The sequence below is a fragment of the Zosterops lateralis genome (genome assembly GCF_965231275.1).
Source record: "Zosterops lateralis genome assembly, chromosome: 1".
Lineage (NCBI taxonomy): Eukaryota > Metazoa > Chordata > Aves > Passeriformes > Zosteropidae > Zosterops > Zosterops lateralis.
Window position 1 is genome coordinate 81,211,762 of NC_139762.1, and position 20,010 is coordinate 81,231,771.

At 34.9% G+C, this 20,010-nt stretch overlaps 1 protein-coding gene across 14 annotated transcripts in view; it reads left to right on the top strand.

The window, feature by feature from the left end:
* The window catches only part of SEMA5A (semaphorin 5A), a 310,831-nt gene that overhangs the window by 192,751 nt on the left and 98,070 nt on the right, over positions 1-20,010 (top strand). For all 14 annotated transcript variants that reach the window (XM_083854446.1, XM_083854449.1, XM_083854445.1 and 11 more), the window contains one exon: positions 1,057-1,261. In XM_083854446.1, the coding sequence (XP_083710572.1) occupies positions 1,057-1,261 (205 nt within the window). The remainder of the gene's footprint in view (positions 1-1,056; positions 1,262-20,010) is intronic.

Genomic DNA, 20,010 nt, shown 5'->3' on the forward strand with positions numbered 1-20,010 from the left:
ACTAATTTATCATTCTTCATCATCTGATCTCCCATTATGAAATAATTTGAGTTTTTTTAGCATTTGTGGATTTGGAACAATCACTCAATTTTGGATTGAAAACATGGTAATACTAAAATAACTGGTACCATTTTGCACACTATTATTTTGTTCATTCTGTATTTCATGGCATAATTTATGACACAGTAAAGCAGAACGAAAATGGTGACATAGTTATGCCTTTCACGTCACCCAAATATTTGATAAATGTTGTGAAGTAGTGCTTTACTTCTCTGATGCAATTATGCCTGAGTAAACATGTGAATGTTTATATATTCCCATGCATTAAAAAGCTTTCTCTTTTATTTCCTCAGTTGAATACAAATATGTTAAAATTAACTCCCACTTATTTTGCTTTGTTTATTTGTGTTTGAAACTTATCCATGCAGCTAGTGGATGTTTTCCTGTAAGAAAAGAGCAGTTTTCGTTTTTAAAATATAGTCAGTTTTAAGGCAAAAAAAGTCTTTGCTGAGGTTAATATTTAATAGAGCTCTGCACTGTTCATTTTTGCTACCTAAGACAGAGTCTTAAGAACCTTCTAAAATTTCATGTTGTGCTTTCACCTGGGAATCCTGTAAGATCCTGGTTGTGGTAGGACAGGGGTTTCCTCTGAAAATTTGTAATGTCTTTAGCACTGAGTATAAAGTTCTTTAATATTCTTTAGTATAAAGAAAATTAGTCAGAAAATAATTTGAGTTTTTGAATGGTAGTTTTTCTCCTTCCTGCCCTGTGAACATAGGATGTAGCAAAGTATATCCATAGAACACCTGTGCTGGTCAGTCTGGTGCTCTTCCATATTGTTTAGAATTAGGGAGCCTCTGTAGTACTGCCTCAGGAAAACTGAGCTTCCTGAGTCCTTGAACAGTCTGGTTAGCACCAAAATGGGACCTGAAGGTCAAATTCCACATTGTCATTACAAGATATGCGCTTACTTTTATTTTCTTGTGCTGTAAATCAGAGGGTAAATCTATTGTTATTGTTGGCACATAGAGTCATGCTGCTTTTCTGTCTTTGCAGTGTGGGACCATGGACCAGGGTTTGTATGTAAATCTGACTGAGAGAAATCTTCAAGATGCACAAAAATTCTTCTTAATGCATGAGGTTGTTCAACCAGTTATTCCAATTCCGTACTTCATGGAAGACAACAGCCGATTTTCCCATGTGGTTGTGGATGTTGTGCAGGGCAAGGACATGCTTTTCCATATCATCTATCTTGCCACAGGTATGAATCTTCATTGCTGCTATAACTGCAAAAGTTTATGAGGTCTTTGAGTTTTAATGTTCTGTTAATTACTTATAAAATATGTGTATAGCACCTTGATCATCAACTTTTCTTCTTTCACACAATCACCTGTCTATCTTCTACATTTTCTGAATAGATTAATTTAGCCATTACAATGTCTTTTATGTTATTTTGTGAACTCCAATTTTGGTGTCTGTTTCCTATTCTCCTTTGAAGCTGTGAAACTTATGTGCTCTTGAGGTAATCAAATGCTGGAAATTTTACAAACGGGACTTTCCAATTTTCACTGTCCTTTGTTCTTTTTACCTAGTTAAAGGTACAAATTTAAGGACCCAAGATAAGATTGTTTAGGACCCTCTGATAAAGAAGTAACTTCATAAATAGCAAATACAGCTATTTCTATTTCTGAATTTTCTATCACATATATTTTATTAACTTTCCTTTTCATCTAATTTTTAAGACATTCATTATGCTATTTTATACCCTGTCTTATTATTTGCTCATTTATATGTAACCATAGCAGTGAAAGAAAAACAACCCTCTATCTTATATTGCTTTGGTCACAGCTATTACCTTCTTGGTTCAAAATTTCAATCTTCTCAAAAATAGCGAGAGTGTTGGAGAACTGTTTTTGCAGAACAAGGATGTCCCCAGCTGAGACTGAAATACTAGATTGGACTACTATGATTAAAGCCTCATGGTATATAAAACCTAGGAATAGTTGGGCCTCTGCACATTAGTAGGGAATATCTCATCAAAGCAAAGGTTTGTTAATGTTCAGTTTATCTCATTGTGCTCCTTGAAAGGTGAGCAGTAACAGAAAAGCTTTTGTTAAGTTAAAACTGTACTTGGATTTGACCAGTTCTAGTCAAAACAGTGTGGTTGATAAATCAGTGCATTTTAAGTGAAATCATGTCAATACTAAGTAATGTTTGTATTGTAGAGGCCTCCTGAAATTTGTATTTTGGGCCAAACCTGAATTAACAGAAACATACACTAATTTGATTTTATATGAAGAGACTATCACTCACTGCATTGTAGGATATTTACATTATTTACCATCTTGGAAGCACCAAGAATAATGACTTTTGTCGTAATTCTGGTTGTCTTCAGGTTTCAGTTTCCCTTGGTGTTACCTTTTACATTCAAGTCAGTAAATGAGGATCTAAAATTTTACACTTCATGGTTCATTAATAAATTGTTTTTGGGAGTGAGTTAGTGTTCTTTTCATGCTGCTAAAAAAAAGATACTGTTCCTATGCTCCTTGTGATGTATGCTTGCCTTTCACTTTCATTCTTCTCTGTGTCTGGTTTTGATCATTCATGGATGCAGGGTACTTATCTTAGCTGGATCTTTAGTCTAAATTCAGCACATGCTTTCCTGTAACTGGACAGCATGTTTCATAAGTGTGAGAAAGCATATGATAAAACTCTTGGTTTATTCTTACAGTTTTCTTAATGTAGTCAATTCTATTTCACATGTATTTCATTGAATGACAGTGGGGTTTTTTTAACATTTCTTCAGTCCCAATTGAGTGTAAGTGTTAAGACTTACTTTCTTATTAATTTTAACCCTCACTTTTGGTAGAATTTGAAATTACCACACATTTATATACAAATACCACTAGTACAGTATATAAGTATAATTTAAAAATCCCAGGATGTACCAAATTACACAGTGTAAGTTATTTATGTATTACGATTGTAGGAGAAAGGTGGTACTTTGCCTTCTTTGGGGTGCAGATCATAATTTTAACTTCATCGTATTTTTAATTCTGCAGCATCTTGCTCCTGAGTCTTGTCTTTGCTTATGTAGAAACTGTGGAGTAGTTAGCATTGAGTTTTCATCATAAACTGAATATGGTAAAAGATTAATGAGAAAGATGCCGCTACTTCTGTAAACAACAGAAACTAGAAGGCAGAGGCTTTAACTATGAAAATAAACAATAATTTTGGAAACAACCCAAGTTTAAGACTTTTGAATTTCCCCAGTGTCCAGCTTTACTCCCACATAGAAAGTCCTCTACCCCTAAGCTCCTAACATCATAGAGCATCTGCATGTTTGGGAGAGACGAAAGACTGGGCTGACAGTTACTACCAGTCTGAGAAATGTTGTTATATATTTCCTGATTTAATTTATTTACATTATTAAAACTGGTGGTAAATTAAGTTTGGAATTAAATTTTTACCACAATGCTCCATCTTCGAAAAAGAGACAAAGGAATAAAAGCTGACAAGCAGAAAAGGCCCTGGAGGTGCTGATCAGCAGCAATGAAACATGTGTGCCAAGCTGACCAAGAAGGCCAAAGGCATCCTGGCTTGGATCAGGAATAATTTGGCCTGCAAGACCAGGGTGTGATCTTCATGCTGTACTCAACCATTATGTTGTATGGCTGCCCCTTAAAATCTGTGTTCAGGCCCTCCAATGAAAGAAAGACGTTGTGGTGCTGGAGGGTGTGCAATGAAGGGCAACAGAGCTGGTGAAGGGACTGGAGCACAAGTCTTGTGAGGAGTGGCTGAGGGAGCTGGAGTTGTTTAGCCCACAGAAAAAGAGCCTCAGTGGGAACATTATTGCCCTCTACAACAGCCTGAAAAGAGATTGTAGCCAGGTCAGGGTCAGTCTCATCTCCCAAGTAAAAAGCAATAGGACCAGAGGAAATGGCCTTCAGCTTTGCCAGAAGAGATTTAGATTGGATACTAGGAAAAAATCTTAATTGAAACAGTATTCATGCATTAGAACAGGCTGCTCAGGGAAGTGGTGGACTCACTATCCCTGGAGGTATTTGAAAGACATGTAGATGTGGGGCTTAGGTACATAGTTTAGTGGTGAATTTGTCAGTGCTGGGTTAACAATCAGACTTGATGATCTTAAAGGGCTTTTCCAAGCTAAACAGTTATATGATTCCATGACCTGGGGAGCAACAGTCTAGTGGGCATTCAGTCCCTGGGAAAGTCAAGGAGCACACCTCCTTGGAGCACACTTCTTTGGATACATGATGGAGAAGAAGGTGATTTGGAACACTCAGCATGGATTACTCAAGGGTTAAGCTCATCTGAAAATCTGATTACTTTCTGTAGTAAAACATCTGGATTTGTGTGTGAGGAGAAAGTGGCATCTCAACTTTAGCAACTTTTAACACTGTCGGCCACAATATTCTTATATCTAAATTAGGATATAGGGTCTATATGGGGGGGCAGCTGGATCTATAAAACCTGCTAGGATATCAGGCTCAGAGTAGTAGTTTTAATGTGATGTATAGAAGTGATAAGGAGCCAAGTACTGTCCTATTTGACATTTTTTAATCAATGACCTGGAGGAGGACAAGGAGTGCACTCTTTCATGTGTGCAGGTGACACCCCACTAAAATATCAGTAGTTACACTGTAGGATGTGCCATCCAAAGGATGAGGCATGCTGAAGGGATGCCATCACTGCAAAGACAGCCAATAGCATCTTGGGCTGTTATCAGGAACACAGCTAGGAGGTCAAGGGAATGGGTCGTTTCCCAGTTTTAGCCTCCGGCAGTTCAAGAAGGACATGGATAAAATGGAGCAAATTCAGTGGAGGGCCACTTTCTGTTGGAGGCTGGAGTCCCATGCCCTAGGAAGAGAAGCTGAGGGAGCTGACCTTGTGCATCCTTGAGGAGAAAAGGCATTGTGGGGAGCAGGATGCTGGTAGCATCCTGCCAATACCTACAGGGAGTTTACATGGAGAATGGTGACATGCTCTTCACACTGGTGCATGATGGGAAGACAAGAGACAACAGGCAGAGAATTTCAGAATGGATATAAAGAAAAACATTCTCACTTCTAGGACAGTCAAGCAACAGGTTGTGCAGTTTCTATTCTTGGAGGGTTTTGAGACCACACAGCAGCACAGTCTGTTATAGCTAGCTGTCTTTTGAGTAGAAGGTTGACTTGAGACCTTCTGATCTGCTTTTCAAGCTAAATTATCCTGTGGTTATAGTATGCCAGTATTGTGTCAAATTGCTTGGGCTAAATTGCATTTTTATTCAATGCTGTAATAATAGATGTCATTGCACGTTCTGCTGCCTAAAGGAAATTGCATTCAACTCTGTTCTGTCAGTAAGCAATTTGCACTTAGCAGCATAAAGCAGGATGGACTCACACCATGCTGTGAGATACATACACCACATAACTTTTGTAGTTATAATTCATTCCAATGTTCTGAAAAAATTGTATTTTAAAATGCACAAAGCTTCAGTGGAAAAGTAGGAATAGATTGGATTTAATAAAAATGAATGTTCTGCTTTGTTATTCAAAGTAAAAATCCCATTTTTTGAAACAGATGGCCAATAGTTAAGAGAAAGTTCTTCCTCTCACCTACCCACCCTGTTGTTAGAATATAAATATTACAGGGCGAATAACCCTGGGAGTATGAAAGGATAATTTAATTTCATCAAACCTCAGACAGATGTAGTGTTACTGATGTAGTATTACTTTAGGAGAGACTGGGAGTAAGCAAACAAATGCATTAATCTGCTGAGTCAACAGTCTTCATTTCCTAAACCTTTGCCAAGTCATCATTCTGCTAGGAGATTCTGGAGTGCTAGGGCTTAGCAGCTACTGCTTATATAAAAATATACTTTGGTACTTTGGAGAAACATCTTAATCTTTCACAGTGCTGACTTCTAACACAGAATGAAGGGATATATCAATCCCTGCACATTTTGTGCTGCTGGCTTTAGGCAGGAAGAAATCCCTGGAACAATTTTCCATGATTTAAAAAGGAAGATCAAGGAAACCATGCACGAATGTTCTGAACTAAAAATCGTCTATAACAATACATGAAACATAGAGCAAAATATAAAAACACTAAATATTCTTAAAACTTTTTAAGTTTGAAAGGCTCTTTCTTTGTAAAGAAAAAAATAAATCAATATGTCATAATTTGTTTCCCTCCCTTTTGTCCCTTCTCCCCTCTCTTCATATTTATTTCCTTCCTACTCTATAAGTGCCTAGGTGTCCTAGGGTTAAAAATGTTGCTGATACATTTCTGCAAAATAGGATGCTGCAGCAAGAGCAGGTAGCCCTTATTCAGAGGACTGTTTCAAAATGTGTTTACTCAAATGAATAAGAAAATTCTTGGATATAGTGTCTAGTTTGAAGGCATTATGAGCATATAGTAAACTTGAGAGTTCAGAAAAGGTAATACTTGCACTGTCTGGTAAAAAACTTAAAGGCCATCCTTAAAAACTGCTTGTTGAAAAATCTCCTGTGTTTTCTTCTCTTCTTCAATCCCACTGAACAGAGAATGTCCCCTCTGTATCCTGAGTAGAAATGGTATATGCCCTGGGGTAGATCTTAGTTACTGGGATTTATAGTACAGCATTGATGAAATTGGGGTATGGCTGACTTAGAAAGAAAGTATGAAACCTGAAAAAAGATTTATTGTTGGCTACATTGCGTGTCTCTAAAGAGTGGATTGTTCACTGAAGTGAGCCACAGTTTTTATGTCATAAATCCAGGTTTTATCTAAGGCTTAAAGGTCACTGGAGGATGTTACAACAGGTTTCCAAGAAGTTCTAAAAATTGCAGGCAGCAATGCAGAGAAGAATGATGAAAATAATTCTGATGAAACGCATTTAGCAATTATAATGAACAAGTAGGCAGATTTCATGAAGAAATTTCAAAAGATATTTTTGGAAAATGTGGATGGATTTTTCATACATTTGCCTTTAGAAGGGTTGAAACAGTTAGTAAATCTCCACAAATGTAACTTTTTTTTCTTTTTTTTTTTTCTTTTTTTTTCTCATGAAGCCCTGAAACTGTAGATTATACAGAAACTAGTCCCATCCTAAAGAAGAGATTTGGAAGTTTGCTTGAAACTCAGTTTGAGAATGTGATTGTAACAGTTTGTATTTCTTCTGTTTGTCTTGCTAGATGGGGGTAAACTGATGCAAAGTACTCCCTGATTTGATTCCTCTGTGATTTCTGTTACAGTTCTATCTTGAACATTTTGATTTGTAATCAGTACACTAAATTTTTTTTCTAGGAAACAACCCAAGGTCTTAGCAAGAAAAAAAATTGTGCGTGTTGTTACTTAAAAGTCTCTGATGAAATATTGTCATTTTCCTGGCAACCTACAGCTTCTGATCAAAGTGTGCAACTTTCACATTTTAATATGCATGGTTTCAGAAAATATGTTGTATCTGTGCAGTTGCCAACCTGAAAATTATAGGCAAAAATATGTGCTTATATATGTTTCATGCATGGTAAGAGAACAACAAAGCTTAAATTTGGCTGCATTTTTTCCAATTTGATGCTATTCCTGACTGCATTATCTTAAGTGCATTGAGGTTCTTGGAAGCAATCTGTAGAAAGGAAATACAGATTTTTCATCTCAGTTAAGAACCACTGTCTTCACCTAGAAATTACAATATAAATGAAATAATAAGTACCAAAGTAGTTGTAATTCGACCAGAAGTCAATTATGAAAGTAATAGGTAGTCTATTTGTGAAATGTCACAGAAAAGAACCCCACAACTATTATTAGTTGTTAGAGCAGTATGTATTTATCGACATCAAGATGCGTGGGGAATAATTTCACCAAAGACACGCATACCCCCCCCAGGGGATTTGCCCCTTTTCTTATTTCCTGAGGTCTTACATATGCATGACATCCCACAGACCCTCTTCGTACATATTAATTTCCTGATCCCACCCATCCTCACTTGGTATGGTAATTACTCCATGCCCTTCTGGGCATACTCAGTCCTTAGTGGTGGTGGTCTCCAGGCTGTGGTGGTGGTCTTCTGACGTTCACCTCTTCACCTTTATCTTTCCAATGTGTGCTTTGGCCCTCTTGGCACAATTTCAAGAGACCATATCATCTTAGAGTCCATGCTCTTCTCTTTATCTGTGCCCTTAACCCTGTTATTCTGTTGTTTAGGCTAGTTCTTCTAGTTCATCTTCTGATTATGCTGAAGGTTTCATACTTGTAATGTTTAAATATATGCAAAAGGGTAATAGGCACAGTGTTACTAAATGCCATCTCATACATTCTAAAATACTACTTGGAATATATTCTAATAGACCTGATATGCTCTTTAATCTACTATAAAGGATCAGCATAGATTTCTCAAATCTATGCCTCAATTTGTATGTATTAATTCTTTCTAGCTCAAAAACAGAAACAGCAGAATCAGAGTACAGATGGATAATGGGACATATACACTGTGGCACAGAGTTGTCACTTTTAAAAACTGTTTATTTTTGTTGTTTCAGAAAACACAATTGTTTTGTTTTTTATGCCTTTTCTTGACAAAGGTATAGTGCACTTTTACAGAGTTGTAAAGAACTCTTGTAGTGATTTTAAAACTATTTCCCTGTAACTTGTTACCTTCTGGCCTCACGCAATGCCATTTTAAGAAGCTTGAAGCAAGGATATTCATCAGTTACTTTGATGGAGAAAACTGGTGCATGTTGGAACTGGTGTGTGTTGCCATTTCTAGCAGCAACATGATGATCTTGAACATTTGTTTCAAAAAGTCAAACAGTGAACCATAAAATTAATAACCTTACTCTCCTGCTTTTGCAGTGACACCTATCTCTGATAAATGGAAACCCTAGCTGAATTCATACTTTGTTTATATGATTAATCTTTTCAGGTAACATTTTTCTGCAAATTTCAAAAAAAGATGTAAAATATTGTGTGGTTTTGTCTTGAAGAGTCTAATGATCACTCTGGGATTTATTCTAGCTTTTCTAAGAAGGCTTGCTATATATTACTGCTAACATATTTATGTTATTTTCCATGTAGGATATCTCTAAAGGCAAAGAAAGACAATGCAAACCTTTTTTGTTTTTCTATGTGATTTAAACAAAGAAACGTTGATTTTTCCCTGCCTTATGTATTGTGTCATCTGTACTGTGCAAAATGGTTTTAAAATGGTACTAAATGAGAGTGGCTACATCTAAAGTCAAGCCTACAGAGTTATAAATGATACTATGGGGCTCCAAAGGATCAAACAGGGCATTTAAAATGTCCAGCAGTACCGATTTCCCTTGGCTTTATCACTGTGTATAGAGATTAATCCTTCTGCCAGATCCAGCTGGTAAGCTTTCTTAATAAATAGATGGCTCTAACTAGAGCTGGTTAAATTATTCATTGACAGCAATTTATATGTGAGAATTGTGGCCCTTTATTTGGTTCACAAATTACCCAGCACTTATTTGTAGTCATTTTTTGTTATTATAATCAACCCATAAATAGGTCATGATTTTGATTAGTTTGTTGCTGCTATTTGCTCACAGAGTTTGTTCGTATTTTGATTATCATGTTCATGAATTGCCTGCTGCAAGTAGATGGTGTTCTGTTTGCTCAAGGGACAATTTTAAGTAGGAGAAGCCCTTTTTTTCTGTTCACAAATTATCATTATGTCTTTATAATTGCCCAGCTCTGTCAGATAAAGACTATAAATAAATGTCCGAAGAACATACGATGTGTGCACTTCTGTGCTGCCTCTGGAAATCAGAATTGCTGCAAGAAGCTACTGGCTGAAGAACAGCTGGCTCTGCTTGGATGGAAGTGAGATTAATGCATGGGCCAGGAAGGGAAACAGATTGTAAAGAACTGGAGACCAAGTCTCAACCTTCCATTAAAAAAAGAACAGCTCCTCTTTATCATAGTGATGCTGAGCTTTCAAATCCTGTTTGACTACTTTATAAACTTAGAATGGCCAAGTAGCCTTTCCTTCTTCCTCTTTCCTTTTTCTTTTTTTTTTTTTAAATTTTACCTCTTCTTCCTGGAGAAACTAGACTTGACAACCCCTATGTTCATTGATTATTATGTGATTCTAATGCATGAAGTGTGAAGCTGTGAGCAAGAGAGGAATCTTACATGGCGCTCAGTGTTGTCCCTCTGTCTTCAAAGCTGAGATCTATTATGATCTATGCCTACCTTCAAAACTCTCATTTTGTCCCTATATGTGCACTGCCGGTCAGCTGGCTTGGTCTTAATTTTGGAAACAGTGTTGGACTTAGCCTGGTTTTGGGGTGAAATTTGATCTTTGTACAAACTGTGTAGCCCTTCTGTGAGTACACAGTACTCTCAGGATTCTTCCTGAGAGATATGGGGAAGAAGCTTTCCCTTTGAAGGGGCTTGACTTTGTCACATGTTGCTCTTTAGAATATTCTGCAGGTTTTACTTTTTTTTACTTTTAAAAAACCTCTTTCTTTCAAGGTGGACATGCATAAGGATGTCTCAATAAACCCATGCTAAACAAAGAAGAAAGTGGAATATTTAAATCATGGGAAGAAAGAAAAGTTTGAAACTTACATGAAACTCAACTTAGACCCTTAAAAATCCCAAAGTTGGATCACAAGTATTTTTCCATGATACGCACAAGATTTAGTGTGAGCTGTCAGGAAAGCAGCATTAAATGGGGTATTCTACTCAACTCCTGGTTTTGTTGATGTTTTGGAGCTTCTTCATTCTGCATCATTTTTCCTGGTAAACCTCAATAAATCCAGAGGTTTTTATCCAAGCATTTAAAGCAGTGACACTAATTATCATTGGGATTCTTTTCCCCTTGCTCTTACCTAGCTCTGGTCATAGGACATGGCAAATCTCAACAAGCTAAAGAATTTCTCAATAATGATATGTCTTATTTACTTTGGTATGTGTCTTGTAAGTCATCAAAATGTGAAGATACTTTATTATATTATTTTGTGTTATTTGTGTGAGGAGTCCTGTAACCTGCAAATTATATCACAAATGATGGATTAGGTTCTATGCATTTTATTCCAATCAAGTCACTGTGTAAGAGTCATAATGTTTGGAGCAAAGAGTTACTTGTTTACAGTTTCATTCTTCTAATTTTTAGGGTTTTTTTTTTTATTATTTTTCTTTCTTATCCCATAAACCTTGGAAATTTGGTTCTATGGCTGTACACGTTTAGGAGGAATAGCCATGACTGCAACCAGAGTAGCGGTTACAATCACTTGCCTAGGGAATACAAAAAGATTTTCAGCTAACGAGCTCTGTGAGACTTTCTGGTTATTGCCAGATATCCTGGCTCCTAGACCATTATATAAAGAACATAGCGCAATATGATTGTAGATATTGTATACCGTTGCTATGTACTATGGCTATGGCTACTTTAATGTAGTAGGGAGAGTAATGAGATGAACGACTTCTGGTGAGAAGTTCTGAGATTCTTTTCTCTAATTTCAGCTTTGTTTCTGTTTCTTGTCCATTTAAATTCTTATTTACTATTATTAGAAAAAAAAATCAGCATCATTCTTTCCTTCTGTATTTCTCACAAAAGATGTGCTTTATGCTGAAATTGCTGCTGAGGTTCCATATGGATATATGTACTGGATTTGATTCATTTAGGGACTGGAACATGTGCTATGCAAACTACACATGAGATAGTTCCTGAAACTTTCTCTTCAGTCAAGGTGGTGATGCTTCTGGATCCGTACAGTAGTCAGTTGTCTTTCTGATGCTTCCAGTGAAAATAACCACGTATGACTAGGATAAGAAATCAGGCAAGGTATGTTGTGGGTTATTATCTGAGAAACAATTTTCTCCACTTCTGCATCTAAATGCTTCTTTGATCTGGGCACTGAAAAATTTATTCAGTGGGAAAGCACTGTCATATTCATAGCATGTGTTGGGTCTTACAAAGTATTTATTGTTTTGGTGGTACAAAGTAAGGCAATAAAAAATAATAGGAGCGGTAAGCACTCCCTATCGAGTCAGATCCAATCAGAGTTTATATATCTCAACTTTGGAAGACTGGCAGGGATCCAAGGCCTCAATTGGATAGTAATTTTTTCATTCATGCACAGTGTGACATTCTTCACTGCTGCTCTGTGTCAAATATCAAGCCTTAAATCCCTTCATCTTGCGATTAATATCTATGTTTATTACCTACTCTATTACTTTATTTAGAGGTTACACAACTCTTCAGAGGTGCTCATCTCCATTATCTGAGAAGCCCAGTCCTAGATATTGATTAAACATTTTAGAGAATCTCTTCAAAATTGGAATGCTTTCTCTTCATGAGAAGTTTAGGGGAAATTAATATAGACTTGTTTGTTTCATAGTCAATTGCAGCAACCAGTCCTCAGTAACAACCTTATAGTTTTATTTCTTTCTCTTTTTGAAATCCAGGATATTGAAATTGCACGTCTCTTGACAAATGTAATGTTTCCCATCTAGAACCATAAGAATTCTTGCGTCTTCTTTGCCTCAGGGCTTCAGGTTTTGTGTGTGTATGCGTCATTTTTAGTGCAGTAAAAGCTGGATATTGCAAAAAAAAAAAAAAAAAAAAAAGGGACTGTAATTTCAATATATTGCCAAATGGGCATTCTCTGGGATAGGTGTTATTCACCCGTAGCTCTTGATACTAGATCTGTTTAGTTGTCATCTAACTGTACTTAGGGAGTAAAATTTTGGGAATAAAAGTGTGTTGTCAGTCACAGTTTTCTCAGCTAGTTGTATCTGAACTGCTGCCTAGCTTGTCCTGGTTTAAGTCTGGAAGTACAAACTAGGTAACTCACTATCTAGTGAGTACAACCTGAAGTACCTAAGCAGCCCTTACATAATCATTTCTTCTGATAGTGTTGATTTAAAAGGAGGATTCATATCCAACAGACCAAAACATTTGAGACTTCTCTAGACATCTGACAGGAATCTTGGTACTGATAGTCACACACTACATGCTAACGGGTCAGTGTGGATATTGGCTGCATCTGTTTGATTCAGTTGTAATAATAAATGTACAATCAACACTGATAAATACGTACAATTTGTTTTGTCTGTAGGTTTGATGTCCCAAAATGGTCTTGGTATTCTATGTAATGTTGAAACTGACATTATTGGAATCCTTTCCTTTTCTAAGCTGGAAGAATGTATCTTTATATGGCAAGTTATTTTATTTTTGTGATGCAGGATTAAAAAAAAAGTGTTTTACTGGCCTTCTTTGATGATGCTGATATCATTTTTCATGATCCTTGTATTTTTTTTTACTACTGAGTACTTTTGTAGACAGAACTTGGGTAATTTAAATAAGAATTCAAAATGAGAATATTGTTTGGTAAAATCAAGGAATGTTTGTTCGATGTTGTTACAAATCATTCCTTGATCTACCTGGCTGGCTTGACATTTCCTGACACCTCCTCGAGGAATAAAAAAGAAAAAGAGTGTGAGGTACTAGAGCCAAGCTTGAAATTCTTGTCCATCATCTCTTTGCCAAGCACTGAGAAACAGATTTTCTTTCCCCAACTCATTAAAGCTTCATCTAAAGATTTTATGCTGTAGTTTTATCCATATCCTCTCTGCTTAAATAGCATTTCTTAAACCAATGGCAATACTAATACAATAAATTATTTTTATTGACATTTTTATATGGCTTCCTGAAGGAGTTAGGAATGGTGATACCCTGTGTAGGGACATGATCAAGTAGCTATGCATTAAGAAAACTGGATACATTTCTTGGGGATTGTTATCTATAATAAACACATCAACACAAGAGAGAAGGGTCAGTTTCTAATGACATCACCTAGATATGTGCAACATTTATTTGGAGTATGTAGCACTGAGGTTTAATTCCTCACAATGTTTAGAGTTCAAAGGCATTTCTTGCACCTCCTTGTTGAATGGTTGATCCAGGAGAGAAGGGGCTCCTGTGGATGGGGAGGAGCCCTCTCAAATGCACTCACTGATGCTGTTTAATTGTGCATGCAGAGCACAGAGTTCATGTGGCCATGCGGCTATCAAACCAAGTACGTAGAGAATTCAGCTAGAGAGATTATGCATTTTTCCCTTCTCCAAGGACTATTAAAATATTTTTCCAATGACTTTTTAATTAAGCAGTAACTTCCCAAAAAATCCCTAAGGACATGGAAGACAGCTATTCCTTGTGGGGCATTAAAAAAAAAAAAAGTTTCATGATTTTTCTTGGCTGCAACTGAGACTTTTCTGTCTTTGGTCCAACTGTCTCCTAAATACTGAAGGAGAATAAAGTAACTACCTGTCACTGGTTTTGAATTTGTCATGGAATCAAGTCAGTGGCCAAGGAAACACCATAATAAAAAGAAGTTTCACTAGGGAAATGTACCTGTTAAAGTATTTGTGATTAAATATTGTTATAGTTAAATAAAACAGTTTCAGAAAAAGTGAAGTAAAAGTGAAGTTTCAAGTTTTAATTTTTTTCACTTTAAGTGGTATTACTGTTCTGAATACCAGTTTCACACATGAAATATAGAGGAAAAAAAGTTGGCAATTGAATCCAGATTTCACAAGTCTCCGAATTGTTCAATAAAACCAAGTTTCTTTATTGTATATTATTTTTTTATTTATTCTTTACTAAAAATTTTATAAATAAAAAAAATTAGATGAGATTGCAAATAAAAGATAGATAAAATAAACCCCTTCATAAAGTCTTAAAATAGATAATGGTTTATCTTAGCAAGTAAAAGGACTGTATCACAGAATGAAACATTATTAGATGTTTTCTTATCAACTATAGTCTGTTAAGAAACTGTAGCTGCTATAGCCTTCATTTACAGGTATTCTACAGATACATGTTACTTCTAAGTGGAGTGCATGAACTGTTATGGGTAGATTCATCTTCAGTGTAGACAAAATGTTATGAATTTCTCTCTCAGCTCTAAGGCACATCTTTGGCAAGCTGAAAATTTTCCATAAGACTGGAAAAAGAAGTAGTAGATAAAGGTGGGCCAATGAGCATGATTCATTAAAAATATATGTATTTCGAGATTGTCGAAATTACTTTTTTTTGGTCGGGCAAGAAAAAACATCTGGTCTAGATCTTGTAAGGTTAAAACTTTCCCACTAGAGTATATGAGACTCAACCTAATAATCTGAGATTGTTTAATTTTCTTTATGAAAGAAACAGACAATTGATGTGGTAGCTGAGACATGTTCAGCTAATTCAAATTCAGCTAATATAAATTCAGTATGTACTTGTTATTTAGTATAGGTTTTTGCTTTGTCTATTCCAGAAGACTGAGGAGTTAAAAGCTCCAGTTTGAGGAGTTAGAAGTTTCAACTTTATAGAAATAGTCTTCCAAAAAAAGGCATACTGTTTGGTTTAGCTGCCAGTTGCTTTGCATCTTAGTCTCAAGTAGATCTGAATTTCCTTGTAGAGCTTGAATTCTCTATTTGAAAGATTTTTGGATGAGTCTGACTGGAGCTGGATTTAAATTTGCTACACAAATTGCCCTATTTCCTAAACTTTTTGATTCATCAGAAATCCTACTAGTGAAAACATTATTTGTACCAATTTATAATCTGTTTATCTGTTTTACTTAATGGAGCAGTGGATGTTTTCTGTCCTAAAGGCAGGTGTTTAACTCTTTGCATGGTAGCTACTGGAATAAAGCTTTTCTAAATCAACTGGAAACTGACTATATCCTTGATGCTTTTGAGACACTATAAGACATGGCAATTAAATCTATAGTGGACAGAAGTATTCAAAAAAATGTTACAAGTTTACAAATTTTCCTCTGGAAAACAGTAAAGAGAGGATTGAGATGGTGATTTTCCTGTTTTCCATTGATAGATACATCTCAAAATTGTTCTATTTTAAAATGGAAACAATTTTTTTAGAATTTTATTTTATTCTTTCTTAGAGAGGGGATTTTTTCTGCAATCATTATTAGGCTGCACATGTTAGTACTTCGTATGTTCTTTCTGTCCTCCCAGACACATGGCTTTGAAGAAAAGTCTTTATTTTTTAATAACTAGTACCTAGATCAACACTTTTTTGTTCAAAAGGTTCTTTAAGTCAATGGTTCAATTTTCTGTGTAGAAAGAATAGCCCAGAAATATTCATAAAATAAATATATATGAAATTTTGACATACAACCATGAGAAAATCCTCTAGTTGAAGAGGTACAACTGAATTTCTCTTGGAATAGCCACTGGGGCATTAAGAAGCTTGCTAATAATTTTAGAAAGTATGCAAATATTTTTTGGTTAAAATTGCTCCTTTCAGATTCTTAATAGTGGATAAATGAGTCGAATTCTCTCCCCTGCATGGAAGTCTGGGGACGTGTAATAGATCATCAGACCTCCTTTGTTGACAAGCATTATCAAAAATGTATCTCATTTCAGTGTTGATTTAAAATAATTTCCAATACTATAAGGAAGAAAATCAATATTTACTTGAAATATAATAGGAAAGAGGGAATATGAAGGAGTCAGAGCCAAAGATAAAGATCATAAATCTAAAATATTATGTGCTTGCTTTTTATAGACTGTCTTTCAAAACTGCTGTCGTTGCATCCAAGAATTGGAAAACAAAACTGCACCAGATTGCAGAAATACTCAGGGTCTTACTTAGATGAGAATAATTTAATATAGAGTTTTTCTGTGTTTTTCTTCTATTGCTTCCAAAGCTGTCTTCTGAGAAAGACTCAAACCTTTCCCATTTCCTAAGTTAAGCAGCTGTTCAATGTTTGAAACTATTAATACCCTAAGCACTGTGTGGTGTAGCTGTTTGCATATAATTTAAAATTCGCTTTTAATAAATATATTAAATTATGCACATACCTTTTTAACACTTCTGATTTTTTCCTTTTTAATTGCCAAGACACTGGACAACTGAATGTCCTATTTTAAGATTGCTATGTATTGCATATAATTTGACACAAAACAGGAAATTTTATTTCATTAGTAGTTGCTTTTTCTTAAATTTAGTCTTAACTTCTCCACTAATTTTTGTTAACTTCTCTGTCTAATAAAATACCAGCAGAGCAACAGTGACCATGAGCTTTCCTAAAAGCTTTTAAACTGTAAAATTCAATGTTGCTATATGGCCAAAGATCTATTAATTTTATCTATCTATTAATTGAAGTACTTATTGAATATAATTTTATAAATTGTATTTCAAATTAGACTTCTTGAAAATATACATAATTCATATTTGTTTCAGCTACACTTTAAAATACATTCTCTCAAGTCTCCATCTATTAACAGATTATTGTTGTTCTTTAGCAATAGCAGTACTACATAAACAACCTCTGAAATGCAAAGCCCTGTGATAATGAGCATGGGGAAAGAATGACTTGGTTTAAATTCTGGAATGATAAAAAACGACACACTCTGGGGTTTTTTTTCCTGGAACACCTAGAAACAGACACGTTTTCATGCCTGTTTTTTAATTCAGGGGACGAAAACTCCAAGACCAAAAATATTCATGATTTTGTACTAAGGTCTCACATGTAAAAACTGCAAGATTTTTCAAGTCCCAGAATGTAGCTTATTATTATTATTATTATTATTATTTCAGTTAATTTAATTTACTGAAATTTAATTAGATGTCAATGAGCAAGGATTTATGAGAGGTTTTTTTTGTTTTTTTTTTTTTTTTTCTACATGTATCGTACAATGGAGTAAGGAAAACTAAGAGACCTGAGTAAGGGAAAACTTAACCTTGTCTGTTTCTTGCAAGTGATGGCACAGAGGGTAACCAACATTTTGTTTAGCTATTTTGGAGTTTAAAAATAAATCTCCATATTGATAGGGCAGAACAATTTGCAGTGTTTCAGGGGAAATGCAACAAAGTTGTTTTTTTTTTCTATTTCCAGCTGCATTATTTCATAGAAGGTTTTGTTATATGGTTAAGTAATTGCCTTTTTGATCCAATAAATAAACTTTATATCTCTATTTTTCTTAATATCCACCCTTGCCTTGTTATCATCACAATGATAATGACCTGTAATAGTAAGAAAATCACAATGGACTATTGTTTGAATCTTTCATAAGCTTATCACATTTCATTCTCTGTTAAGCTCAAAAAACAGAACATTCAGATCTTTAACCTCCATTTTTGTCTGATACTTGTAGAAAAATCACATCAATATATTTTATTACACCACGAAAATATATTAAAAGTAGAGAAAAAGAACAAATTATCTATCACACTAATCAGATTGTTCCAACAGTGGTTTAGCTTCAAATAGAGAGACAAAAACATAAAACAGCTGTGAAAATAAAAGAAGAAATTTAGGAAAAGTATAAAATCTACATCTTGATAAAGTATCACAATTCCATATTCATTTTGAGGTTCACCATTTTCCTAAAGAAATAATGAATATACATCTAAAAATATAAAAATACCTAAATTAAAGTTGCAAATTAAGGTGGGAATTTTAAAATCAAACTGTATTTTTTTTGTTTTCTGAATTTTTATATAAATACTATGGTTACCCCAAGTATATTTTTCATTTTTAAAGAAGAAGAATTAAAGCTCAATCTTTCACTTGTCCTTTAGACTGGAGCACGATTAAAAAAATGTATTCTTGTATTTCAATTATAAGTATGTATCCCAGAAAGCTGAAAGTAAAAGAAAAATGAAGTTACAGAGATACTATCTTATCTTCTAAATATGCCTTTCCTTTAAATCAAATTGTACCCTACCCCATGTGGGAAAACACATAATAGCCAAAGCTTTAATTATCCATATTCTACTGATGATTTAACTAATTTTAAAGTTATTTTTAGAAAAGGCAGAGAAGAGTAGGATTTAAATCCCATTGCATTCTGTGTACTCTGTGTATCTTTTTTGATGTTACACTGATTGCCAAACCATAAGTCCTGGGCTTCCCCTTCTTAGGCTGGACCAGCTGCTGCATTAGCTGTTCCTGCGTCCTTTCTCTAGTGCTGAGCTCTAAAAAAGCTGTGTTGAGCTCACTAAAGCCCTTATGCAACCTAATACTTTCTGGTCATTGGAATAATTTTCTGCTGTTAGCCAAATGCACATTCTACTTTGTGGTAGGGTTTTTCCAGTTCCTGTGCTGGAGGAAAGCAAATATTGATGATACGTTTTTTCACGGTGGTTGAATAGTTATCAATCACCTTGCACATTCTTCGATTTTTTACTATTACACATTCTGATAATCAATTTTATATTTGGTATTTCAGTTTATTATTCTGAAAGATCTCTTCTTTGAAGATGATCCTAATGCCCTATTTCTTTTTGTTTCTACAATGTTTAATACAAATGCTATATGATTACTATAAACAGTATTTATATATACATATGGATATTATTTACAAGATATTTAACATTAACAGATCTTTTTCCTTTAATTTCAACAGTCTTAACACTGTCTTAATGCTTTTATTTTCTAATGGGAAAAATAATTTGTATGCAATGAATAATATGCATAACCAGTGTATAATGGATAAAATTACATATTGAATATAATTTTCCAAAGTCTATTTCAAATTAGACTTCTTGCAAATATGCATAATTCATATTTTTTTCAGCTACATTTTGAAATACATTCTCTCGAGTCTCCATCTATTAAACTCCCTGATCATTGTGCTGCCAGATTGTTAAGTTTATCAATGAGTCTGTTTTCACATGTTATGACATACAGAATAGAGTACTTCTTGCATAGGTGGTATCTTATTCAAGTTTAGCTACAAGGATCTCCTAAAGTTCTGAATGTTGCTTTGGAATCTGTGTGTTGTGTTGACTACCCCTTCCCATCACTCTGACCACATCCTTCCACATCCACAGCTTAAGATGCATTATTATTCTGAAGAATGTTTTATGGGAATTTTGAAAAACAGGCCCATAATTACACTGACAGTTTATAATCTAGATCAGATTTTGCTGTTTCTTGATGGTTTTTGTGGTATATGTGAGAAGATTTTCAGATCTATAAATGGACCTTGTTGTGCTCAGAAAGTGAAGGAATGTTTGTTAAGTCTTAAATATAG